Source organism: Juglans regia, chromosome 11 (genome assembly GCF_001411555.2).
Source record: "Juglans regia cultivar Chandler chromosome 11, Walnut 2.0, whole genome shotgun sequence".
NCBI classification, from domain to species: Eukaryota; Viridiplantae; Streptophyta; class Magnoliopsida; order Fagales; family Juglandaceae; genus Juglans; species Juglans regia.
Window position 1 is genome coordinate 35538853 of NC_049911.1, and position 25340 is coordinate 35564192.

At 35.5% G+C, this 25340-nt stretch overlaps 4 protein-coding genes and 1 pseudogene across 5 annotated transcripts; 3 read left to right on the forward strand and 2 right to left on the reverse strand.

The window, feature by feature from the left end:
• Nucleotides 1-1831: 1831 nt before the first annotated feature.
• On the reverse strand, nt 1832-4075 carry LOC109001798 (V-type proton ATPase subunit c''2-like). The gene is made up of 5 exons (XM_018979224.2): nt 3788-4075; nt 3616-3693; nt 2463-2633; nt 2158-2357; nt 1832-2051 (listed from the first exon to the last, which is right to left on the reverse strand). The coding sequence occupies exons 1-4, from the start codon at nt 3916-3918 to the stop codon at nt 2186-2188; spliced, it is 552 nt and encodes a 183-aa protein (XP_018834769.1). The 5' UTR covers nt 3919-4075; the 3' UTR covers nt 1832-2051; nt 2158-2185.
• A 1497-nt stretch (nt 4076-5572) lies between these two features.
• Nucleotides 5573-7759, reverse strand: LOC109001799 (6-hydroxynicotinate 3-monooxygenase). Its single transcript, XM_018979226.2, has 4 exons — nt 7411-7759; nt 6995-7299; nt 6676-6886; nt 5573-6252 (listed from the first exon to the last, which is right to left on the reverse strand). Exons 1-4 carry the CDS (start codon nt 7657-7659, stop codon nt 5752-5754), a joined length of 1266 nt encoding a protein of 421 aa, XP_018834771.1. The 5' UTR covers nt 7660-7759; the 3' UTR covers nt 5573-5751.
• Nucleotides 7760-9562: 1803 nt separating this feature from the next.
• On the forward strand, nt 9563-13318 carry LOC109001803 (probable N-acetyltransferase san). The gene is made up of 3 exons (XM_018979233.2): nt 9563-9909; nt 11903-12025; nt 12895-13318. The coding sequence occupies exons 1-3, from the start codon at nt 9756-9758 to the stop codon at nt 13104-13106; spliced, it is 489 nt and encodes a 162-aa protein (XP_018834778.1). The 5' UTR covers nt 9563-9755; the 3' UTR covers nt 13107-13318.
• LOC118343874 lies at nt 12460-12678 on the forward strand (annotated as a pseudogene).
• Nucleotides 13319-14865: 1547 nt separating the features above from the next.
• On the forward strand, nt 14866-23701 carry LOC109001800 (carbon catabolite repressor protein 4 homolog 6). 2 transcript variants are annotated; one of them, XM_018979229.2, is made up of 15 exons: nt 14866-15017; nt 15096-15516; nt 15673-15839; nt 16481-16546; nt 17498-17550; nt 18491-18572; nt 18699-18745; nt 19592-19673; nt 20561-20653; nt 20760-20792; nt 20889-20956; nt 21068-22103; nt 22261-22346; nt 22564-22648; nt 23062-23701. In XM_018979229.2, the coding sequence occupies exons 1-15, from the start codon at nt 14952-14954 to the stop codon at nt 23146-23148; spliced, it is 2472 nt and encodes an 823-aa protein (XP_018834774.1). In that variant the 5' UTR covers nt 14866-14951; the 3' UTR covers nt 23149-23701. The 2 variants fall into 2 exon arrangements, with proteins under 2 accessions (XP_018834774.1, XP_018834773.1); XM_018979228.2 differs by having other exon boundaries at nt 20889-20977; nt 23062-23606.
• Nucleotides 23702-25340: the final 1639 nt, after the last annotated feature.

Sequence of the window (25340 nt, forward strand, 5' to 3'; positions counted from 1 at the left end):
ATAGAAGAAGATAGCCGGCTTTATAAAAATCGATCCATTGTATGTGGCCTATGAAAAGGAATTTATTTACTCAATTTAAAGATTGGATTTAATTGGATGTACTGGGAAGAGACATTAATCAACTGTAGCCTGTGGGACAGTTTCAAGTGTAGTGTGTGTGTATTGGTGGAGGAAGAAGTTTCGGTTGTAAGATGGCTGTCGATACCATAACAGAAGCACAACATTCAAATTAATTTGATGGTTGGAACGTAGTAAGTCCGGTCCCTGTATTCCTATTCCCACCCTTATATGATGTCATATTCGCTTAGACATGTTACTTTCTTGTGGGCATTAAACCAAACAAATGCATAAAGCCAAATGCAGGCAAAATGTCTCTCTCTCTCTCTCTCTCTCTCTCTCTCTCTCTCTGAGTGCTGATGTCATATATATATATATATATATTATATCACTGACGAAAGGGATTTTTCCTTGTTATTTAATTTTGTTTGTAGGGGGTCAAAGTAAAGGCTTTTTTAATGTTTGTTAAGCTCGTTGGTCTAAAGGTTTTACATGCTTCTGCTTTTTGTTTTAATTTGCTGGAGTCAATGTACCATTGCCATCTTGCTATAAAACAACAACACTGATCCCATGTCAAAGATGCTGCTTTCGACTTTCATAGCTAGCTTTCGTAGTTGCATGTGCGTGTCCACGACATGATGCTTATATCACAACAACAACGGATGAATGCAACCTTAGGGAAGGTACTTTCCTTGGTTGATTGCTTTAAAATATGGTTAAACTGACCAAAATTGTCTTCACCTCGTTCTGTATAGAATGACGATTTGTGTTTAGTTTTTTATTTGCAACTTATTGAAAGCTGTATTAGATGGATCAGTGTTTCCTACCATTTATTATTATAAATAGTAATGTTAGGTACAAAATTTAAATAGACAAGATTTATATAAGTCCTTTATAAAAAGTAGATCTCACTAATAAAGAATAGATTTTTTACATTTTTTTAAAGTGTAGTCCACCTTTTTTACAAGGGTTTGTATGAGACTCGTCTATTTGAGACTTGTAAAAATCATTTCTCAATCTATATTCCTCAAATAAACATGAGAAGTGCTGCAACTATAAAAAAAAAAAAAAAATTTATAAAAATAATCTCACAAACTTACATGATTTCATACTATATATTATATTTATTTTACAATAAAAATAATTTTATAATCTAATATATAATATAAAATCATGTTAGTTTATGAGTTTATTTTATAAAATTTCTTCGTGACTTAAAATATTTCTCTTAAGGAAATGCTAATCTTCCCACTCATTCTTCCCATTTGTAGTGGTACACTATCATAAGGTGGTCTTTCTCCATCCGGCGATCCAGGACCGATAAGTGGGTAGCATGTTCCGGGTTGGATTGGTTTGGTGCTGACCACAGTGCATTATTTGCAAGCGTGTGTGATCTCGGCCATCTTTTAGTGGACTCTGGTGGGGTTTTGGTTTGTTTTTCAGTGAAGTTTTGTAGCGAGAGATGTGGGGGTGAAGAGTCCTTTTGTGTGGGTACCAGAAAACATGACCCTTTTGCGTTGTTTTTGAGGAAAATGAGGTGGACATGATCCGTGAAGTTGCCGGGTTTTCAGTTCGCGTTTCCTAGCACTCAGAGGGTTGTTTATGAGCAGGGTCACTGGGGTGGTTTTAATCCTCCAAGCCCAAACTATGACGAAAGACGTGAACCCAAGAGGCAGAGATGTAATTCGGTAGTTAGGCCTTAAGGAACGATGGACGCGTTTTTGGTCCTCTAGCAGTTAGCACAGAACCTAATCCAATACAAGGTGGAACAAAATTCACAAAATCTTGATTCACGCCTTAAAAAATTGAAGCCTTCACAATCTGGGAATTATCTTTGGTGGAATGGAAAGGCTTCTATTCCAAGATTTAACCTCGCACCAAAGCAAATGCAGCCGAAGATCTTTTATTTATTTCTTTGGCTGGAATACAGCCTAAGGAACAAGGGCACATGTAGCTCAAGACCAATTTTAACATGCCGTCAATTTCATATCCATCTACAGAAAATACAAACCAAGATTGAAATAAGGGATAATCTATCTCCACACCAATTTTAATATCCCAATTAGCAACGACTGAAAGCAAGAAACAGAGTCGGTTTACCATGCACAAGACATTGAGAACGGCAAAATTACACTGTTTTTGCTGGCCATGATGCTTGAGCTGACATAATAATTCCCACAATCACTCCAAATAACCCAAGTGCACTACCAAAGATTTCGATCACAAGAATCTTCACAAAAAGAGAGGAGTTTTGAGCATCAGACAACGCGCAACTGCTACCAATGATTCCCACACATACCCTGTTTCCAAAGAAGGATCGAAATTAATGTAAGACAAAGCCCCAAATGTGTTAATTATGAGGATTCCATTGGAAAATGCAAGAGTAAAAGACAGGAGATATTAACCCGCAGACAAGGTTTGCAAAGCCCACGATAATCCCAGACGCGAAGATTGCATATCCTGCTCTAAGAGACTCGGGTGCATAAATCTGTGATGCTGGAACACTTTCTAATTTTGTTTGTAGAATAATTGCCACGATAACACCATATATAGCAACAGCTTCACAAAAGATGACACTGAAATAACCAAAGAATTGTAGCCATCAATACTTAGTAAGTAACTGATCAAGTGACCATATCGGAGACATCATCAGAGGTCATACAATTAGTATATGTGCTTTAGAAGTCTTAACTAGAACCATTAAACATTACAAGGATTGCTAAGAGAGCTTTACTAAAACTTAAGGTACAACAATAACTTTGACGATATGGAGCACTCAACCTCTTAGGCTTAAAGATTATCATGCATGCTAAACCCCCAAGAAAACACTCCCGTGGATAAGAGAGAGATAACATCATTCTCATCGTATCTATCCCAAGTCTTCTTAATTTTTTATGTCATATTTAATCATTCATCCTGTTTGCCCAGAGGATTTCCCAATTTCTCAGCTGGTTCTATTATGAAGTTTGCCAGATTGGAAAACTGAATCCACCACAAAATAAGGATTTTTCGGAAACATGCAAAAATAACTGCTTAAAAGAAAATATATACGATGCGTCTAAGTTCAATAAAAAAGCATTAATCTGGATTCGGGACATCTACGGTTTTGGACAGTTTACTTAACTCTGAGGCTCTGAGCACCGGAGAGAAAGTCCAAGGAAATAGAACGCTTCAAATAGGGAAGGGTGTCCTAATTATACAGAAAGAAAAGCGGTATTGAATTCATCAGAGGAGAGTAAAGGAACTTGCAATAATGGATAACAAAATTACCCAACTAATAATAATCAAGTTTAGATCCGATTTTACCGAAAATTAAAAGCTGAAATGGACATCTACTAGATAGGTAGCCAGTAATACAATACCACTTTGTAAACAACCGTAAACTTGAATGTAACAAAAATAAATTCCGAAATTTCTACGACAAATATTTTGCATTCAACTCTAGAGACAGTCATCCAAGTATTCTGAGTCAATTGCAAGGTAAATTTATCAATTCAGAGAACAGCATAACCATTCCGAAAAACTAAAATGAAAAGAGAAAGGCATCGGCTATGCTACCTAATTAGATTCTTGGAAGTAATTCGGGGAGCTTTGATTGCCGCACCGATCAAACTGCTTCCGGTGATATAAATACCCCTAACAAATCCAAGTATTTACAGATAGTTTTCCAGAAATCAGAAATTGAAGGGAAAAATCATAGATTACAAGCATTCAGAAAGATTAGTAGTACCAGGCGGCGCCGAGGACGGAAACGCCTATGGCAATGGCGATACCGATGGCGGAGAAGGTGTATGGCGAGATCTTTACGAGGGCATGAGCCCAAGTGGTCGGATTTCCCGCCATTGCTGGTGAGACTGACATGGTTCTTTCTCTTCTCTGTCCGATCTGGTGTTGGTTGCGCTACGAGGGTTCTTTGTACTGGATTAGGAGATCCTAATGTAATTGACCCTTCGTTGCCCCGATAGAAAGATGTTATGGCGGAGGACGAACCTGGATATCGCACGTATTTATGTTTTTGCACACGAGTGAATTATTTTTCGCTCTTTATTCATTTTTCCACTTGGAAAATGCTTTTTGAACGAGAGTTGTGACCGATCTTGGATTGAGAAAGTAATTATTAGTGAATTAATTTTTTTAAAAAAATGGTTAAAAATAAAATAAAAAAATAAAAAATTGATTTATACTTATCAATCGACTTTCTCGATCCACTCTCTTGTTTCGAGTAGTATTATATTTTTCTCTTTTTAGTTCGGCCTTTTCGGTGTTCTTGCAAACGGCATCGTTTATAGAAATTTTGTTTGCAAGAACACCGGAAATAATGTTTTACTTATTAGACATAATTAGTTCATGTCTAAGGAATAATTAGTATTGAGGGAACAAAGAATAAAACTCAAAATTTGAGTGCCAGCAATTATGTTGTCCTCTTCAACTTGAACAAATAAATAGCAAAAGATGGTGTAGAGTTTATGGCTGTTCTACTTGGAATAAATAAATAAATAAATAAATAAATAAAACTAATGGGCTTGATATATCATATACATACAAAATTACTTATTCTTTTCGGCCAGAAAGATGCATCTTGAGGAAGGAGGGGAGAAAGAGCATTATATTGGCTGGCTCTTCAATAAATTGTACAATGGCGCCCACATCCGATAAGAGAAGTGTATACGCCAAGACAAAGGAGAAGAAATCTCATCAATACAGGCGGAACCCGACATTTTTATTATTATTTTTATTTTCTGGGGACGGGGTGGGCAAAATTGTTAAAAGAGAATATTTGGAGGAGCGGGCAAATTTGATTTGTTCATAATTTATCTTACAAAAATACCTCGAAATTTTATTTTTTGACGAGTTTTTGAAATTTAAAGGAAAAAGGAATGATATGTAGTTAAGAGTTCGATGAGTAATTCTATATATAACTTTAAAGTGCGTAAACGTCACATAATTATTTTAAAAAAGAGTAAAATTTATTATTAAAAAATTAATTTTTTTCATGTGAATCTAATATTTTATTTATTTTTTTCAAAACGATTACGCGACGATTGCATAATTTATAATTACAAATATCTTTTCTCATTTCCAAATTCTTATCTCCTGGAGGAAGAAAATAACTTAAAACCAAAACAAAAAAAACTTAATACATCTATGCACTGAAACCTATTAACTCCACCAGTTCATGAAATACCAAGTCATAGCAACTTAGAGCATTGAAGCATTTAACAAAAGACGGTGCCCTCGTGATTAAGGGTGAGTTTGGACGTTGAAATGAGTTGAGTTAAGTTGAGTTGAGATGATAAAATATTGTTAGAATATTATTTTTTAATATTATTATTATTTTGAGATTTGAAAAAATTGAATTGTTTATTATATTTTGTGTTGGAATTTGAAAAAATTATAATAATGAGTTGAGATGAGTTGAAAGTATTTTATAATCCAAACGTAGCCTAACAGATGACAGTGGAGATAGGTATTCCATCCGAACATAGGAGCATATCAGAATAAACCGATATGGTAGTTAATCCAAAATAGGGTTTTCTGTTTGGTCAATAAATAGTGCTGTTATTGTAAGGATCTTACTATGACTAAAGCTGACATGACAAAGGATGAGTGAAAACTTGAAAGGAAAATAACCCTCGGTTCTTTTTAGTGGCAGAGAGAATACGCCACTTTTGGGCAAGTAAACAGAGAAAAATATCACATTAGTATCATGGGAACATCGTTAAAGAAGGGCATATTCTGCTGTTGTAGATCTTGACAATCCTCTGGTGTAGCAGTCTTTGGATCAAAAGGCTCGCGATCAGGAAGAAACAAACCTTGTTTTATGCGGCCCATTCGCCTAGCATGCAGAACTTGCTTGGAAACAACTGGAAGCCGAATCGACTGATATTCTCTTAGAGCTGACTGTAAATTTTCTGCTCCCCACTTAGTGAGGCATTTTCCCAAAACTGCTGCATCCAATATTGACATGTTTGTGCTTCTCAGGCCATGAGGAGTGGTTGGGTGAGCCGCGTCTCCAACTAAAACCACATTGTCCCAAAAGATTTGTTCCAAGGGATCACTATCATATATGAAATTTAAGAAGGGGTCCTTTGTTTCTTTCATGACTCCGACCAACTCAGGAACCCAAACCTTCTCTGCTTCTTGATGCATCTTGTGGACCATCTCACTGCTTACTTTCATGGTTACTGAGTTTCTCTATATTTTATTTACAATGAATAACTATCAGCTCTATTTGACAGCACCAGAAAGTTCCAAATCAATAGATACTTTCCATTTTTGACATGATGGATCAAACTTATTTATTTATCGGGTTATTAGCTATCAAGCTGCTATGTCATGGAATGAACACCCATGTTAACAACTTTTTAAACCATGTGTCCTATCTGCACCCAACTGTCTACATGGCCTTACCGATGAATGTTAACCTTCCTTACTTTTTCAGCTCGTATCCCTCTAATCCTTACGAGGCCACTAACATACAGGCAACGTTCTAAAGTCTAGACAGTGCTTTACTTCAACATAATCCATAGCAGTCAAATTCTTATCAGTAAATTCCAAAGCAAATTTGCAACAAGTTTAGAATAGGATGTAATATATGGGGTGAGAGTAAGCAATCACCTGCAGTTCGGGCTCGGCTTGGTTGACATACCAAATCCAATTGAGCCTTCTGTTCTGAAGCTCATAAAGCACACCGTGAGTGCAAGAACCTAAGTCGAAGTACAAGCATTTCCCCAGTTCAGGGTATGCCCTGCGGATCCCCGTTACGGTTTCCGAATTATCTTTTCCTGAGAAATCAAGTACTCCTCTCCACGCACAATAACCCGAATACCTATCGAGGAAAATTTCAGGAATAACTTCAAATCCCAATGGCGAAAAAAAGAAAAAAGAAAAAAAAGAAAGTAAATATGTAAATTCTGGTTTATTCTTAGTTACAAACCTCAATTTAAAATCAGGAAGAAAATGCTGGCGAATAGACGAGAGACACCCATCTGCTGCAACCAGCAAATTCGCCGCTATTTCGATTATTTCATCGGTCTGTAGAACCTTGGCCTTAATCTTAACAGATTTCTTGTCATGAGAAGTACAAAAGGAAAGGAAAAGGTGACCCCAGAAAAATATGTTTGAGGGCAATAAATTGTAAAGAAGGGCATGGAGATCAGCCCACAGTGCTGCTCTGAACTTCAAATTCTCGTCTCTTGCCAGCGTCCAGCTGACCTTCTTCTCGCTATCAGTTGCTTGGTTCTGTTCGAACGAACAAAAATCCATAAGATGCGGGAAAAATAACATTCGAAACCAAATTGGAAACGAAAAAACCAGAGAGAGAGAGAGAGAGATAGTTTGGTATGGTTGAACCAGATCGACTGTGAGGGGCAAGGTGGAGTTGTGGAGAAGGTGTGGTCGTCCAAGCCAGGACTGAACGAGTCGCTGAGCCAGAGGGTCGAGTCCGAGTCCAGCACCAGTCGGGCTCCCAGTCGTGGATGTGATGCTCGATTTCTCAAGCACAACAACTTCCCAACCAGCCGTAATCAGCGAGTGGGCGCATGCCACACCCGCTATGCTCCCTCCCACCACCACTGCCTTTGGTTTTTCCTTCTCGCTCATCTGAATTCTGATCTTTCACGCGCTTGTTGATTAGGCATTTTTGTGATTTTATTTCCGTCTTCGGTCTCGATCCTACTCAGTCACGACTAGAAAAATCTATGTTGTAAAGTAAAATAGCCCCGATTATTTGTTTATTTAAAAGAAACGTGAGTATTAGAAGTTATATATGTATAAATTCTGAGCAGGTTTTTTTATAAAAGAGTTTTGCTATACAACCTCCACCACACTCCACACTCCACACTTTTTTAAATTTTTTAAATTTTTAATATTTTTTTTAAATTTTTTTTTGAGTTTATTCTTTTTAAATTATTTTAAATTTTTTATTCATTATTCATATAATAAATATTTAATAAAAGAAAAAAATAATAAAAATTAAAAATAATGTGGAGTGTGGAGGTTGTGTGAATAGTAAGAGGTTGAGTAGATTTTTTGTAAAATTTATCCCCAATATTACTCTTTAAAAATTGCTACAAACATTACAATAGAGCATTTGTTCGAGACACTCCACCTATTCAATTTAACACAATTTACTTGTAAAAAAAAATCCAAATTGGATTTGAGATTGAAATGGGAAGTTTTAGAGCTCATTTTGATAGTGAGATGGGATGAAATGAGATTGTTTTAGATGAGTTGAATAAAATATTATTATAATATTATTTTTTAATATTATTATTATTATTTTAAGATTTGAAAAAGTTGAATTGTTTATTATATTTTATATGAAAATTTGATAAAATTGTAATGATGAGATAAGATTGGTTAAGAGTGTTTCTGTATTCAAACTAGGCTTTAGACTTCGTTTAGATGTTAAGAGTCTCTCAAATCATCTGTAAATAGTAGTGAAATAGTTTATGAATAGTAAATAAATAGTTTGTGTTAATAGATAATAGTAGTAAAGTAGTATGCGAATACGAGAACAGTTGTGAATAATAGAAAAAAATCATTTTGATACACAATCCATAAGAAATAAATGAAAAATTATATACACCACACCCTATCCCACTTTCATTCTATTGTATAAGATCATGTGTCACATTTATCATCATTAGAATAACCTTTATTAGATGATTATTTATAATCTAATGATGATAAATATGTCACATCTTTTATAATGAAATGAAAATAAAATAAGAGCGTAATGTATAATATTACTAAAAAAAAATCTACCTAAATCATTGATTATAATCAATTTGAATCGGTTAATTGAATTGATTATTTGAGCGATTACAAAAATGTAATAAAATGGGTATAATTTTCGATAATCAAATTGAATTGACTAAATCGAGTTGAATCGAACAATTTTTCAAGCCATGTTTTAAGTAAATTCAAACATTCAAATACAACATTATTTAAACTACAATATACTCATTTGATTAGAGATAAAACAGCTTTTTCCTGATTAATTGATAAAATATTTTATTTATTATCATTTTAAATATCATTATTTCATTTTCTTTAAATGTGATATCAAATTATTGGTATAAAAATAAAAATAAAAAATAATTTTTTTAATAATACGACACTGGATGGTGTGTAAAAAAATGATAGGTTTCTTTCATTTTTTTAAAATTTTTCATCACATCGTTATAATTTTTTTAAATTTATAAATAAAATATAATAAATAATACAAAATTTTTAAATTTTAAAATAAAATTAATATTAAAAAATATATTTTAATAATATTTAATTTAATTTAATATTTAATTTATTTAATTTTATTTCATCTATAAAAACAAACAATGCCATAGTGTTGATTGAAATAAGAGGGTTGGAGCTGTGCGATAAACTATTTGGGCTCATTTTTGGAACTGGAAATTAGAAAACCGAAAACTTAACCCAACTCGGGGGGCCCAACGTCCCTCAGGAGTCAGAATTTCCGCGCAACGAAACAGAACCTACAAGTAACAAGGCCGAGGGAATCAAGTAATCACCGCCAGGAAGTCTCTGTTACAAAAACCCCAATCCTCCACTTCCCGTCCTTTCCCCTCTGGCCCCTACCTCTCAGTTTCTCTGCTAAAGCCTTCGTATTTCCACTATAATTCCTCTGAGCCCCAAACAAGCAAAGAAATAGAGTGCAGATTTCTGTAGAAAAAGACATGGGAGCTGGGCGTGCCGTGCCAATATCGCTGGACGGAGTGAGGGACAAGAACTTGATGCAGCTGAAGAAGCTCAACACGGTTCTCTTCCCTGTCCGCTACAATGACAAGTACTATGCCGATGCCCTTGCTTCGGGCGAGTTCACCAAGCTAGGTTCGTCTTTTTTGGCATCTGGCTCTAGCTTATTACCCTATCTGTGTTCTTCAGATTTTCTTCATTTGGATTATTTTATGTCCTGGAAGACGATTTTTTTGTTCCATTCCGTGATATCTATCAGGGGCTTGTTTGTTTGATTATCTTTTTTCGGTCCATATACGACGGGTTTTATTGGTTTAGGCTCGTAGCGGTTTCTATTGTTCTCAGTGGCGGTTGTTATGGATTCTTTGGTAATTCTTATTATTTCAATATAATTACTGAGCCTTGCTTCCTGTTTGACATCTATGATGGGTTTTATTTGGTTAGGCTCATAATAGTTACTATTGTTCCCGTTTTCTGCTATGGTTCATTGGATTCTTTGAATGTTGTAATTTATTTTGGGACCCTTTTGTACTTCTTCAGTACATTATGAAAGGATTCTCTGACTGCTTTGGATTTCGAGATCGGACTGTTGGAAAAGGGTCAATGGTCTCTGTTTTCTATAACTGAAAAAAGGGACAATGCTGCCGAAAAGCTGTGGGGTAGCCGGGAGGCCCTACTTTTTTACAAGTAGGTTGATAATAAGATAGGCTCTAGTTTTTTTATGGTGAAATTAAGTACCTTGACAGAGTAATGAGAATCTGTTTAATTTGTTATTTTATCGCCAAGGCCATTGATGGCTTGTATTAACAATAAGGCCGTATTATCAGTGAGGACTATTTTTTTTTTGTCACAGCATCATTTATTTATTTTTGGTAGTTTTAAACATGGATTCTGAGATCTGTATGTGATGCATTTGGAACGTCTGGACCTTAGGCTTAAATTATTCCCTTGTATATCCTTTTTGAGATGCTCAAATCCCAGAGAGAGTTACAGTAATGAAGATAAAAGAATCAAAACCAATTTGTTCATGCCCAATTTTGTCTTGGTGTGTTCATGTCCAATCTGTTCTTCTCTCTCTCTCTCTCTGATACCACCCAAGATCCATATAAGTTTCGTTTTGAAAAGATTGTGTTAACATTGTATGTGCTTTTTATTGGAGGCACTATGCCGATTACTTATTCTGTGACACAGATCTTCAGTGATTATTGAGACAGCCCAATTTATTTCTCAACTTTCACCAGAGAATCTCATACCTCCTGATCACCTATGAATTCCCAGCCCTAAATTTCAGCGCACCTTTGATTTGCAAAATATCGTTACATTATATGCATCTTCCTCGGTACACTATGGTAAATGGTTATTATGGAACAGAACTGACGTGATTATGAAGACCGTTCTAATTTTATGAGACAATGGATTATTGGTGGAACTTATTCGATGCTGCAAATAATATTTCAGTAGCAAGATATTCAGAAGTAGCATCGCTTTATGGTAACCCAGGGTCCAACTTTCCTGTAACCTCTTTTCCTGGCTCCTGCATTCACAACTTTTAGCGTCAAGTAATTCCCGAGACATAAAATGAATGTTGCTTACACAATATTTGTGTTCTCATGTCTCCATTTCCAATACAGACTATTATTGTTCTTTGTTTAATGGTTCATGAGGCCATTTTTTTTATTAAAGAGTTTATGGGGCCACTCGTGTTTTGAGCACGTATTTATTTACATTGCATATGATGTATGTGGAATATAATTTTATATGGATCCTTCGTGGGTGCAAGTGCAAGGAAAAACACAACTAACTCAACTCAATGAAGCCTTAGTCCCAACTAATTAGGGTCGATGACTGATAAAAAAAAAAAAAAATTAGGGTTGGTGACGTGGATTTTTAACAATAGGATCTGTGTATAAGGAATACTATATAGATAAATGTGCATGGCACAAGTAAAACACAACTTTTCTAAAAAAAGAAAAGCATGGAGAAATTATGTACGGTGAAGCATGCTGCAAAAAATATTATGCATAGCTATGTTTCGCACACCAACTATTGAACTTTAAACTGTATTTTTGTGGCCCATGCTGATAAATGTATTGGTCATCCTAAGGTGTCACTCCTTTTTTTTCCTCAGCATACTACAGCGATATCTGTGTTGGTTCTATTGCTTGCCGGCTTGAGAAGAAGGACAGTGGGGCTGTCCGTGTTTATATCATGACATTGGGTGTCTTAGCACCATATCGTGGATTAGGCATTGGTGAGCATGCAACCTATCTTTCTTTTTATGTAACTTTTGTATGGAGATTGTTTGAGAAGCCACAGAATTGCTTATTGATTTTTCTCTTTTTGGTTAGTGTGCTTGTTTTTTTTAACTCTAAATTGGTATACCATCTTGGGGTAACAAGAGCTTTAGGTATCCCACCTGTTCAACAGTAGAGTCGCCGGTTGATGATCAGAAGACTAAAACAAAAACTAGCTGTGGATTTTATGAAACGAATATGAAGAACAACCCACATACTTCGTATGGCATCTAAAACTTTAAATCTTTAAATTCTCTCTGGCCACGAACCGTACCCACTTTCATTTGGATGTGAAAAGTTTTTGCTGAAATCATTCAATCCTGATGTTATATTAATGCTAAGTTTTGCAACCTTTTTTTTTTTAACAGAAGTTTTGCAACCGGTTGAAACAATAGCATTACTTGTTGATTAGTCAAAGTTCTGTGAAATGAAATCCTAATTATGTAGTATCTGTTCTTATCAGTTTAATATCTGATGTGAGGTCCAAATGGGCCACAAGATATTAAATTAGTTTTTTAAAGGGGGAAGGCTGCCACAGTAGCTTGCTGCTGGGGCCTTTGAGCGTCACCCATGCATTGTTACACTACTGCATGGGCCTGGCGCACCCCCACCCAAAACAGTCTTAAAACTGTTCATTTTGAATGAGAAAGAAAAAACAATACTAATTGTGGAAATTGAGAAATCAAGAAGAAAAAATCCACATACTTGTAGCTAGGACGTTATATACTTTTGGTATCACTTTTTGTGTAAAAAACTCCTGTCCACATGATTTAGACAAATTTTTTGTTATTTAGAAATGTAGCAACTTAATCCTGGGATTTGGCAGGTACGAAGCTGTTGAACCATGTTCTTGATCTCAGCTCCAAGCAAAACATGTCAGAGGTTTACTTGCATGTGCAGACAAACAACGAGGATGCCATAAACTTTTACAAGAAATTTGGGTTTGAAATCACGGACACTATCCAGAACTACTATACAAACATTACCCCACCAGACTGCTATGTTCTTACCAAGTATATCAGTCAAACGAAGAAATAGCATTTCAAAGCTATTTATCAGGGGGGGGAGTCCTTGCTTGTTGTGGTATTATTAATTGAACCCAATTTGCATCTATACTGGAGTTTCGGCATTTAAAAGTTGAGGTTCTTTATACCCTAAAATGCATTGGTCACGTAGCTGGTTTGATACTTTGGCTGCTTTCTGGTTAGTAAACGATTTTTTTTTTAATTTAATTTAATTTTATCTGATTAGTATTCAGCTTGCCATTTGAAAAATCTGAATTGTGTCAGTGCCAGAGAAAGTTTCCACAAGGTAAACACTTTGGAATATGGCATTCGATTTTAATTGCTTAGACTATTGATTGCAAAATGAAAATGGTCCTGACAATTTGTCAATTAGGTTTGTTTCCAAATTGGCTTCAAATGTTGTGCTGAATTCAGTTTGTTCCAGATGAGATATAGATCAGTAACAAATGTGGCATCTTAAGTCCAAAGAACAAAGAGTGCCAGAATCTGCAAATTACCCTGTACATAGATAACTTGGATGCCATAGTCTTGATGGGGATGACCATTGTATTTGAGTGCATCAAGAGTTAGGATAGACTGAGAAGCAACAGAGACGGAATGATGCCGCCTTGTGCTTATTGTTGCATGGCAGGAGTAATTACATCTAATCTTTGGACCAAAAGGTCTCTTATTGCGAGATCCAAGCCTGCGAAGCAAAAGACAGTGCGTACCTTAGTACGTACCTAGGATATGGTAACCTAACACACAGTGGATGTATATGGGCCGGGCAATCTAAAAGCAATCTAAGATTCTAAAGCCTTCTAACATAACCCAACGCTTTTAACGAAGATGTTTGGTTGTTCTAATCTTATTGGGGGAAACATTTCTACTCATTCCTCCAAGGCGTGTGAAGGTCAAGAATGAGTTTTACGGATGAAGTCACCGAACTTCACGCACAAATTGATTTTTGATCATGTCTGTGTGTACGTACCCATTGCATGTATGGTGGGCAGATGGCCACTACAATGGCTCTTCTGGTTTGGTTTTGCAGAAGAAACACCGGGGTAAAGAGAGATGAACTCCATGACCCTCTCTCTCCCTCTCTCTCTCCGTGTAAAGTTTGTAATGGATGGAGAAATAATGCTAGGAAATTGAAACGATTGGATGATGATTATTTTTGTCGTGATTGTGCCGTCCCTTGCTCGCTGTCTCTACCATCTCTATCTTGATGCACCGAATCCAACAGAATGTATCCTACGGTGGATTTTTGTGAAGAGTATTTTCGGAAAGTATTTCGTTTAGAAAAATTCTATTCTTAAGCTTCATACACCACACACCATCTTTTTTATGATTTTTTTAATTTTATTCTCTTATTAAATGTGTAGTATATGAATTATGAGTAGAATAATTTAATTATTTTAAGAATAATAAATTCAAAAAAAACTTTGAAAAAATTTAAAAAAATAAAAAAAATTTGGTGTGTGGTGTATGGGCTTATGAATAGCAATACTCGTTCGTTTAATTTCATCTTATCGTTATAATATTTTTAAATTTTTATATAAAATATAATAAATAATTTTAAATTTTAAAATAATAAAAATATTAAAAAATAATATTTTAATAATATATTTTTTAATTTTTACCTTTTATTTAAAATCATCTTATTTCATTTTTAATATTATACGTGAAAAATCCAGCAACCACATTGTCAGTTAAAAAAAAAAAAAAAATAGAATCAGCCTCTCCGGCCATAATATATAATAATAATAGAAAACGAAAAATAAGGGAAAAAAAAAAAGACGAGGTCGGTGTGCTGTTTGGAGGAGTGTGCCCACCCTAGATTAGCTCGGTCACTGCAACGGTAACTGTCCTTCTTTCGATGAGACGTTTCCGCCCTGCTGCTGCCACCGACATCTCCTCAACCACCATGTCTTCTCGCCCTACTGTACTCTCTTTCTCTCTCTCTCTCGATTCATAAATAGCATGCCTTCAATTTTCTTTAATTTCTCCATTTTTGTTGCAGTCCCGAGGTGGTCGCTGGAGAGGCTTCTCCGACCGTTCTCACACCGGAGGGAGAGGCCAAGGGGACCATTTCGTGACTGGAGACTCTCACTTTCGCTCAGTACGCGACGCCAACCTAGGGTTCCGCCGAGGTGATTCGGCAAGTTTCGCCGACCAAACTGGGTTTCGCCCTCCACCTCTCAGCCCTAGACCACATCCGTATGCTCAAAACGCACAGTTTCGTCAGCCGCCTCCTCCCGCTTACAACAATCAAAGCCAACGGTACCGGCAGCCTCCACTTTATAATAATCAAAGCCAGCAGTTTCGGCAGCATTTGCGGTTCGATCCGAACCAGGCGTTTCGTCCACCACAGCAATTCCGGCCGAAGCCCTTGGATTATCGGAATTGGGAGCATGCGACGCAGGCACCGCCTCCTAATTGTGGTAGATGAACATTGCGTGCTTTCGTTTATTTCTATATCGGAATGTTTATCTACTTTAGTTGTAAAAAGCATTGTCCTAGTTTTAGCCTTCTGTTTCCTAGAGTGATGCGGGTTCCTTTTGGTTTAACCTTGTTATAATATATTTTGAGCTTTACAGAGCGGTTTGTGGTTCTTTCGTATAACATATTGGCTGACTACCTTGCTATTAACCACCGGAGCAAGCTTTACTTTCACATACCCCGTCATATGTTGGACTGGGAGTGGAGAAAGAAAAATATACTTTTTGAGCTTGGATTATGGTCAGCTGACGTAATGTGCTTCCAGGTTAACACTCTGCTACGTCTCATACACCTAACACCATCATGTTTAGTCCTAGAAGAAGCTTGTGCCTCTTCTTACTTTTATCTCTTAAGTTCATTCTATACTTGGAACATTTTTAATGTGTATCATGAGAGAATTCAACGTTTGGTTCGAATTTGTTTTATTTTATACCAAATTTGTTATATAAACAGTTAGACAGATGATGCATTACTAGAAAATCCCCTTCACTTTTAAGGCATCACTACCTGCATGAAAATGTTACGTATTGGACATAAACTTTCTACCTAAGAAGTAATCTCCATGTATTAACATCTTGTTTGGATTTTTTTGGCTGGATATGAGTCTTCTGCCTCGAATTTTTAGTAGAAGTTAGGAGCCTATTAATGGTTGTTACAGTATGATTTTAAATAGTAAACAATTGGATCTGTGTATCGTTGAATTGTACATAAATAATTTTATTCAGAGTAGTTTAAGGTCATGGGTTTGGGTCAATATGGGTTCTGCTCCTCTGTTCCCTCTGCAGTTTGTAAGCCATCATGTCAGTGTGCATGACACTGACTTGTTTTTGTGCAACATTTGATATATAAGTCATTTTGCTGCTTGTGGTCCTGTAACTATTTGTTCTCTTACAATATTATTTTCAGGAGGTTGATAGATTTCAGGAATTAGAAGAGGAGTTGAAGCTTAGGGGGTACAGTGGCATTTGGAAGGTGCGTTTTTCCTTCATTTATCTAACAAGGACAGTCATATTTTCATCTCTCTATGCTAGTTTGTCACAAAGGCATGTCTGGATGTAGATACTATTTCAAACACCAATATGCATTTTTAGTAACCTTGTCATCTGAGTATTAGAGGATAACATCTAAGTGGAAAGATGTATCATAGATCAAGTTTGCCACTACTGTTTAACCGCCACCTTGAATTGTGGAAAGGTCATACTTGACAATCGGCCAATTAAATACAGAATTAAGTATGGGGCCTATGTCAATTAAATCAGGGAACGGCTGTTTTAAATTCTCCACACTATCCATCATGCCAAAATTGCACTATTCTACCGTTCCAATAAACTAATGCTTCTCCTATGGCTACACCCTTGAGTGCTTTTTAACAACTGTAGACCCCTGGCCCCAGGATTTCCCATGCTTGCCTATTACTTGTATCCTAAGATGATCCCTCTCCTCTTCCAAACACTCAACCATTCCCCTTACAAAGTTCGGTTGGAAGTGCTCAATTTTCTTAGTCCCAACCCCAAGTCTTGAAAGAAGAGCACATGCTATATTCCATTTTACTCTATGAAAGTGAAACTTATGACTAGTCCCACACCTTAAGAAATTGGCTGCAACTGCTCTATCTATTTTTCCATATGTGGTAGATTGAGTACTCTTGATAAACCTTGAGCCATCCTTGGAAAGTGCTTTAAGATTATAATGATCATTTGCACTAATATCTGTAGGTGTTTATAAATCTATATGCAAATTATTTGAGATTATGATTGTGAATTTGCAGTTACCAACTTATTACTGAGATGTGACAGTTATTATCTTGCTAATTAAAAATCTGAAATATATATATATATACATACGTGTGTGTGTGTGTGTTTGTATTTACATGTAAGTTCTTATGGATAAGAGACTTCTGACCATGCTCGGGTCAATATATAGATGCGTACTGGCACTCCAGTTGATGGCTGTGCAATCTTTTGGCGAATGTCGAGGTAACTTATGTGTGCAGCTTATATCATCTCTTATCAATATGCATTAAATCATGTCCTTTGATGCTTTAATTTACTTGTATACATCTGCCTATTTACTTGGAATAAAATCTCTTATTAACTATAAAAAAGAATTAATTTTTGTTCAAAGGACATATACTCAGAAGAGAGGTCTGATTTTCTGTGTAATTTTGAATCAATATATGCATATTTTCCTGACTGATTTAGAAAAATAAGAGTTCGTTTGGATTCAGAGATGAGATGAGATGATTTTAGATGAAAGTTGAATAAAAATATTAATATTTTTTAGGTTTCTCATGTATACTACCTGGGTACTTTGCCTATTTCTATTAATAAAATTTCTATGATTACCTATCAACAAAAAATATTATTATTGTTTTAGAATTTGAAAAAGTTGAATTGTTTATTATATTTTGTGTGGGAATTTGGTAAAGTTGTAATGTGAGATAAGATGAGACGAAACACTCTCTAAATCCAAACGAGCTCTAAATGTCCCTGTAAGATGATAGTTTAGTCTAGTAGTTGGATTTTTCAGTTTGTCCTTGCAGGGCTAAAATTGATTTTGTAAATTCTGTTTAGTTCTCCTATCCTGGATTTTTTGGGTATTATAATTTTTTGTAGGTTGTATTGTGTTTACTTTGACTTAAAATTTGTTGCATCCTTGCCATTTTCTATGCAAGTTTCTAGATTTAATTTTTTCAGTTTTGGTTATTCTTTTCCATTTTGGTGTACAATCAAAGGTTGAAGTGCGTAATTAGCACTGTGATGTGCTTTCATCTCTTTGTTGCTAATGTTGTCTAGAGTAGGATTTCTGTTTTTTCTTTTTGTTCTAGTAATTCATTTTGATGTTATCATGTCTAGCTTCAAGCAAATTGGTCTTGATGGTATTTTCTGAAAGTTAATATTATGTTCTCTGCATTAGATTCAAGTTTCTTCATGAGGAAAGCATTGAGTTCAGTAAGCTTGGACTTAGGGATAATGTTGCTCAGATATGTGTGCTGGAGGTATGTCAGATCTTTATAACCACTAACCTGAAACATGATGGTTTTGGATGATTTTAACTTCGTTTCCCGGCCCCCTCCCCACCATGCATTTTTTAGCCAATAAAGCGATACTTTTTTTGTCAACAGTCAGTGAATAAAAATTCAAGTGAAGAGACTTTAGCTCTACCAATAAGGTAATTTATGCTTAAGTAGTCTATAAAATGTATGTTTACATAACTTAACCTTTGCATGTGTTCCAAATGAAACATCATTAATCTGCTTCCGAATTTTGAAAACAAAAAATTTTCAATCTCCTTATGATGTGTTTTTCTTCATAATCAAGTACTCATGAGACAAGGATCTATATGGATAGGAAGATTTTTAATGTCATTGAAGTTTATATTTTCTCCCCATTTCATTGTGAATTTACGATGATAATTATAATTCTATGGCTATAATGAGATCCCAACACCAGTGATTGTTCCTGCTCCACAGTTGAATTTTAGAAACCCTAAACTTGAGTTTAAAATATGCTCTTGTTAAAAAAAGTTAGTTAACTCGATGAGCTTGTGTATTTCTGGATAATGGGTTTCTTAACAATAGGTGGGGTGGGGGAGAGATGAGACTAGGTTAATATGACCCATTTATTTATCAAATATAAACAAGCACCCATCCATTTCTAATTAATTAATATTCTTTTCTCTGAAAAAATTATAGTTGCTCCTTGGCTTTTCTTCTCCCTGCTTCTATAAGTTTACATAATATACATATATATATGCACATATATATTTATATTTTAGTGATAACTTTTCCGAAAACCTTGGTTCTCATGCTGATTAATGATTTAATATGCAGGTTGCCACTTCTTTTGTAATTAGATACTTGTAGCATTTCTTTTTCATTGATGCTTTATGCCGCTTAATTAGTCGGTTTTCTGTGCTATTGTTGTATGTTTATTGTGAATTTTAATGTTTTTATGCGATGAACCTGACTATATTTGCATGCATGCTTGAGTATAAGTTTAATATCTGTATCTGCAGCTCAAAAGGTTCCAGTAAGGTTGTCGTATGTAATATCCATGTGCTTTACAATCCAAAAAGAGGAGAAATTAAGCTTGGCCAGGTATTCAGTCTGTGGTGATGGTTACTCAGATTTTTCTCTGGCAATTTTTCTTGTATAGGACCCATGTACTTGGGATTTTGCCTATTCCTACGATATTAAAATCTTATTTACCAATATAATTTTTTTTTCTTTATCTGTAATGGATTGATGTGATCATGGGGAAATGATTAATCACTTGACATATCTATGTACTGAGATGTTTGATGTTGTCCAAGCAGCTGATACTGCTGTGGTTCTGCTGCAACACTATATAACATTGTTATAGGAATGTTGTTTCCACATGTTAATGTTTGACGACATGCTGTTAGAGTGTGTCATGGAACAGATCTTTTCTTCATTTATTTTTCCATCCTTGCCCACTTTTAATTCCATTATTTTAGAATGCATGACTGCCAACACTGTACTGATCCCTGTTCTTCTCTTTCTTTATTTGTTCAAAATTTGAAACTGTGTTTCACATTATTTGTCCCATATGTGCGGTTATTGCTACCACTGTCAAGAAAATTGTGTTTACAGGTTTATGTGCTTTCTAGATGTGAAGTATTATCTAGTAACAAGAAGAAACCAATGTGCTGTCATGCCAATGTATTATCAATTTGGTGGCACTAGGAGACTAGTTGGACTATTGCATATAATCATTGATTTGTTGTGGATAGTAGGTCCATTGCACCAGATCACTCATCTTGGTTTTTGACACGCTGTGGCTGGCAGATAAGCTGAAGCTGTGCTCCTGTATCTCACATTGCACATAAACCTGTTTTGTAACTATTGTGTTATCAGATAAAAGAGATTTGGTGTAACATCCATCCTAATTCTGTCCCACGACAATGCTAATCGTTTTCTTCAGTTCTATCTGTAATTGATTTCCTGCCTTCTCTTTCTATCAGGTCAGGGCGCTCCTGAATAGGGCCCATTCTGTTTCAAAACTCTGGGATGATGCTCCAGTTGTTATATGTGGGGATTTTAATTGTACCCCCAAGGTTATAACTTCTTTCATGCTTCAAGTTTTACTTTTTACTTGGGTGTGATGTGATCTTTGAGTTCAACTTATGTATCATGACATCTACATTCTGATTTTTACATCAGAGTCCATTGTACAACTTTATTTCGGGAAGGAAGGTAAGCTTTTTATATTGTATGTTTAATGATGGATAGGCTAATAATTAAATATATATATATATATAGATACATATATAATTTTTCAGTATGTTGCAGCTAGATTTGTCTGGAGTGGGTAGAGATAAGGTCTCAGGACAAGCTACTGCTGAAATATCTGCACAAAGGTCATATAATTCTAATTATGGGTAGGGTCTGTACTTGTTAGATGTTCTTTTTGGTGAGCTAAGCTAGGTTATTGCGTTATCCTGAGCATTGAAGCTTGCAAATTATTGCAGGACCGGGTCCACTAATCATTCGAGTAATGATCCATCATTGACGGATAGAATGGAAGTTGACAACAAGGTCAGTGTTTCGGTTTCAGATAAGAAGCTGGATGATCTAGAGTACACTGAGAATAGTGTTCCAGGAATGAGCAACTCTCAGCTTGAACGTGTTAACACTGTCTTGGATGCATCTGATGAATCTTGCTTTGATACACAAAGGGGAAAGGATGGTGGGGCACCACATGATGAAGCGAGAAAAGAAACTCAGCAGATTGCTGTGGATGGCTTTAAGGAGTTATATGAATCAAGTTTTTGTGATGCAGTTGATGGAGCCAGGGGAGACTCAAGTGCTTCTCACAGTGAAGGTTGGTTTTCTGAGAAATATACTCATCCAGTAGCTTCCGATCACGAAGAAGTTTACTCTAATGTTATTCACAGTGGATACAGTGAAGAGGTAAATGCTCCCCCTCAGTCACATGATGGATCATTAAGTGAATTTGCTGAGTCCAATGAGAATGTAGAAAATGTAGTTGAAGTCTTTCCTCCAGGCAATACATCATCCCATCTAGTTGGGAATGATGATTATGCTAGCTCTCTAAGCCAATATCAAGCCAGCATTTCATGCCCATCTACTAGCATTGACATTATAGCAGATGAGAAACTGGATACTTTGTCTCTAAATGAGCCTGATAAAGCTGTGGCAGAAGATGGAGATGTAGGTGAAGATGAAAGCACATTTTTATCTTCATTGCATGACACTGAAGATGTCTTCCGATCTGATTTTGATCAATTAAGATCAAACCTTGCAGTATCAGATCATTCCAAGGAGCTTGAGTCCTTTCCCCACAACTCACCCTCAAATTCAGTAAGCAATGAAATTGAGAATGATTTATCCCCAAGCTTGGATTCTGAGGCTGTTGCTATGGAAAACACTGCTTATGATCCTTCATCATGGACTCCAATGGAAATAGAAATGGCTACGGGCAATGCAGACTGCACCCTTTTGGAACACCCTCTAATGCTCAGTAGCACATACACAGAGGTTAAGGTAGATCAAGAGATGTTTTTTGCTCTTAGTCTGGAACTCTCTGTTTGGGCATAACAGATAGATTTTGTAAAAAATTTGCAGCTCTTACATATTTAGAATTCTTCTTTACTCATTAAGGATCTGCCATTACAAGTTGTACTTTTATGCATTTTTGTAGGATTGTTCAGGGACTAGAGACTCAAATGGGGAGCCCTTAGTTACCAGTTACAACAGGTGTTTTCTGGGCACGGTTGATTACATATGGTAAGCGCTCTTTAAGATTCTGCCATTCCCGGTATAGTTTTCCATGAAATGCTGCTTGTCAAATTGGAAGTTGTATAGGATTAATCACACATGATGAACTGAACATATTCTTCGATACAGTCATACAAAATAGTGTTATGGATACATATCTCGGAAATTTTTTTATGAGTATATCTCAGGGAAATTTGAAGTGTATTCACTTTTATTTGACATCCAGGCGTTCTGAAGGTCTCCAGACTGTTCGGGCTCTTGCTCCAATACCAAATCATGCAATGCAATGGACTCCAGGGTTCCCAACGAAGGTATAATGGGTGATTATGTTTGTTCGCTTTGAAGGTGTGGTAGGTGATTATGTTTGTTAGCATCACCTACAATAAAATATCAGCAGAGATCAAGGGATCTAGATGGTTCAAGTATTAATTATAGTCATATCTTTTTCTTTTAATTTATAAAGCCATTTTTTTGACAGTGTGTCTGTGCATAAAAAATAAAAATCGGTTGTGTTTATTCTGATATTTTGCAAGACAAACCTCTGTTCTTTGGATAAACATGTGACTTCTTTTTTCGCAAATCCCAGTTTAGAATTCCATACTTTAAGATCATACAATGTTAACAAATTTGAATCATTCCGGCAACTAGGCACACTTTAGCATAGCTTTACTATATTGTGATCATATTCCAGCTTAAGGTATATATAATTTACCGTGTTCTTCAGAAATGGGGTAGTGATCATATTGCACTGGCTGCTGAATTGGTGCTTGTGAAAGATGGGGGGAATAATCACAACTCAGAATCTCTATAGCTGTAGAGCTCTTGATATTTGAGATATAGAAAATTGTGGGACCGGTGGACCAGCTCATCCAATGTTTTTCACCCCATAGCAGCAAGATTTGGCTTGTGGAGAGTCTGCAGTTTTAAGGTCAGTGATAGTCCTCTATATCCCCTTTTTGTTTGTATGTATTCGGTTACTAATTAATGCTCAAGTTGATTACTAGTGAATTAAAATTTTGATTTCATATATTAATGACTTGTTTGCCGCACAAATTGTTGCTTGGATTGTAGCATTCATGCATATTACTGGATAAATATGTTATAATCCGTGTACATTGAACTCTTACTTCTCCACTTTGAAGTTATGAACTCGTCTGAAGTGATTTCAGAATTTCTGAAAAGCGTTGGATTGGGACCAGCTCATACAACTCGTTTTGACTTTTATTGTTTTTAAGTTTGAGTTGATGAGAAATTAGATGGTTTTAAGCTTGGCTTGTTTGGCTTCGTTTAGGTTAAAGCTCACTCTCATGTTAATGAATACAAATTTATTTGCATATGGTATATATGGTTTTATTATCAGTTCCGTAATCGAGCTAGTCATGAACTTGTTTTCAAAACGACCTCTTGTTGAGTCAAGCCCATGTTTGTCAAGAGGAATATAAAACGAGAGTTAAGACCCACGCCTCAGCCCATTTGTTTGTAAAACGAGAGCTACTTACAATACAGTAACCAATAAATACAAAAATTATTAGTAATAGATTTTGCTTTCACGTCAACGCACTTTGTATTATTGAGCATATACAAAAAAAAAGGGTCAAGTATTTATGCTATGATATGCGCACGTCGTCAAGGATAGGATTCTAATATATTCTTCTTTTATGTCAATTGTCAATAGCTATAAAATGGAACAGAGGGATTAGTTTAGTTGGATCAATCGATAAAATCTAAGAGATGAATAAAAAAATGAATAATTTGTACATGTTTGGATTATTTTTTGCTCGAGGAATGAGAGAAATCTGGATGTGAAAATAATATGACTGTTTGGGGAGATAGAAAATAAGTTTAAAAAAGTGGATGCTTAATTTACTGTTCATCTGCATCAGCATTGAGTTTAAATGGTTATTAGAGAATGTTTAAAAAATATTTGAAGAAAAAAAAAATCATTTGTATTATTAGTGTACATATTTGTTGGGCACGTTTGATCATTTAACAAGGATCAGTTTTAAATTTGAATTAGTCAAGACAAATGGCTACACTACCAGCGTAATGAGAATGGTACTAATAGCGGGGCCGGGGCCGTACGGGTATCTTTCCTTTACAGCAGCACTGATGCAGGCTAAGAGCAAAATGCGCTGTTATTTATCAAAGATCTGTACGGGGTCCACCAGCTGTTAATTTCTGTGTGAATTACGTAATGCAATGATTAATTGCCCGGAAATGAAAAAAAGAGAGGACGGGACATTCCCTGTTTTTTTTTTTTTTTTTTTTTAAGGGCAATTGCATCATTTACATGGAAGGGTACCGACGTACTTTTCGTATTCTTCTTTCTTTTTAATTTTCAGATATGGCTTTTATTACATTTATTTTATTTTGGCTAAATACAATAAGGAAGGGAATCATATTAAATTGTCAGATTTGATTTGGCTGATATGTTGGTGGTAAGGTTTTGGATGGTCTAAATCTTTTTTTTCTACCAAGTATAAATATTGATTGAAGATTCATAGGGCCGCTGCTCAGAAAAAGTAAAAATAAAAATAAAAACGACAAAACAAAAAACACGACGACGACGACGACAACAAAACCAACACAGATGACAGGTTGTCTCACATGCAGCGGTGAACTTTTTCTTAAACTTAACTTATAGAGCGCATCACATGCTGTTTTTTTCTTGCCTGGTATTCTCTGTCTACCTCCTTAAGAACATACAAGTTTACAAATATGAATAATAAGTGACAGGAATTAGCAATTTTTGAGAGGTCAACTTTTCTACCGTGTGACATGTATATGTAAAATAAAAAGAGATTAAAAAATTAAAAAAAATATAATTATATGTAAAATTAGATCTCGATAATTTACTACATATTTATATATATAAATAAAATTTTAAAAACACAAACATTTCTATATATATTTCAAAAAAAATTGGGGGGCATGGCTCCCTCAAGGATCAACATAGTTTTGCCACTGTGAATAATGCTATTTTTTTTAAACATGTTATTTTAT

Coding starts and splice junctions, on each gene's coding strand:
- LOC109001800 (XM_018979228.2), top strand. CDS start 14,952: ATGAGACGTTTCCGCCCTGCTGCTGCCACCGACATCTCCTCAACCACC. Junction 20,793..20,888: donor ACTTTATTTCGGGAAGGAAG/GTAAGCTTTTTA, acceptor AGTATGTTGCAG/CTAGATTTGTCTGGAGTGGG. Junction 22,649..23,061: donor CTCCAGGGTTCCCAACGAAG/GTATAATGGGTG, acceptor CGTGTTCTTCAG/AAATGGGGTAGTGATCATAT.
- LOC109001803 (XM_018979233.2), top strand. CDS start 9,756: ATGGGAGCTGGGCGTGCCGTGCCAATATCGCTGGACGGAGTGAGGGAC. Junction 9,910..11,902: donor GGGCGAGTTCACCAAGCTAG/GTTCGTCTTTTT, acceptor TTTTTTCCTCAG/CATACTACAGCGATATCTGT. Junction 12,026..12,894: donor ATATCGTGGATTAGGCATTG/GTGAGCATGCAA, acceptor GGGATTTGGCAG/GTACGAAGCTGTTGAACCAT.
- LOC109001799 (XM_018979226.2), bottom strand. CDS start 7,659: ATGAGCGAGAAGGAAAAACCAAAGGCAGTGGTGGTGGGAGGGAGCATA. Junction 7,300..7,410: donor TGCCCCTCACAGTCGATCTG/GTTCAACCATAC, acceptor TCGTTCGAACAG/AACCAAGCAACTGATAGCGA. Junction 6,887..6,994: donor CTTCCTGATTTTAAATTGAG/GTTTGTAACTAA, acceptor TTTCCTCGATAG/GTATTCGGGTTATTGTGCGT.
- LOC109001798 (XM_018979224.2), bottom strand. CDS start 3,918: ATGTCAGTCTCACCAGCAATGGCGGGAAATCCGACCACTTGGGCTCAT. Junction 2,634..3,615: donor ACTTCCAAGAATCTAATTAG/GTAGCATAGCCG, acceptor TGGTTATTTCAG/TGTCATCTTTTGTGAAGCTG. Junction 2,358..2,462: donor TTTGCAAACCTTGTCTGCGG/GTTAATATCTCC, acceptor CTTTGGAAACAG/GGTATGTGTGGGAATCATTG.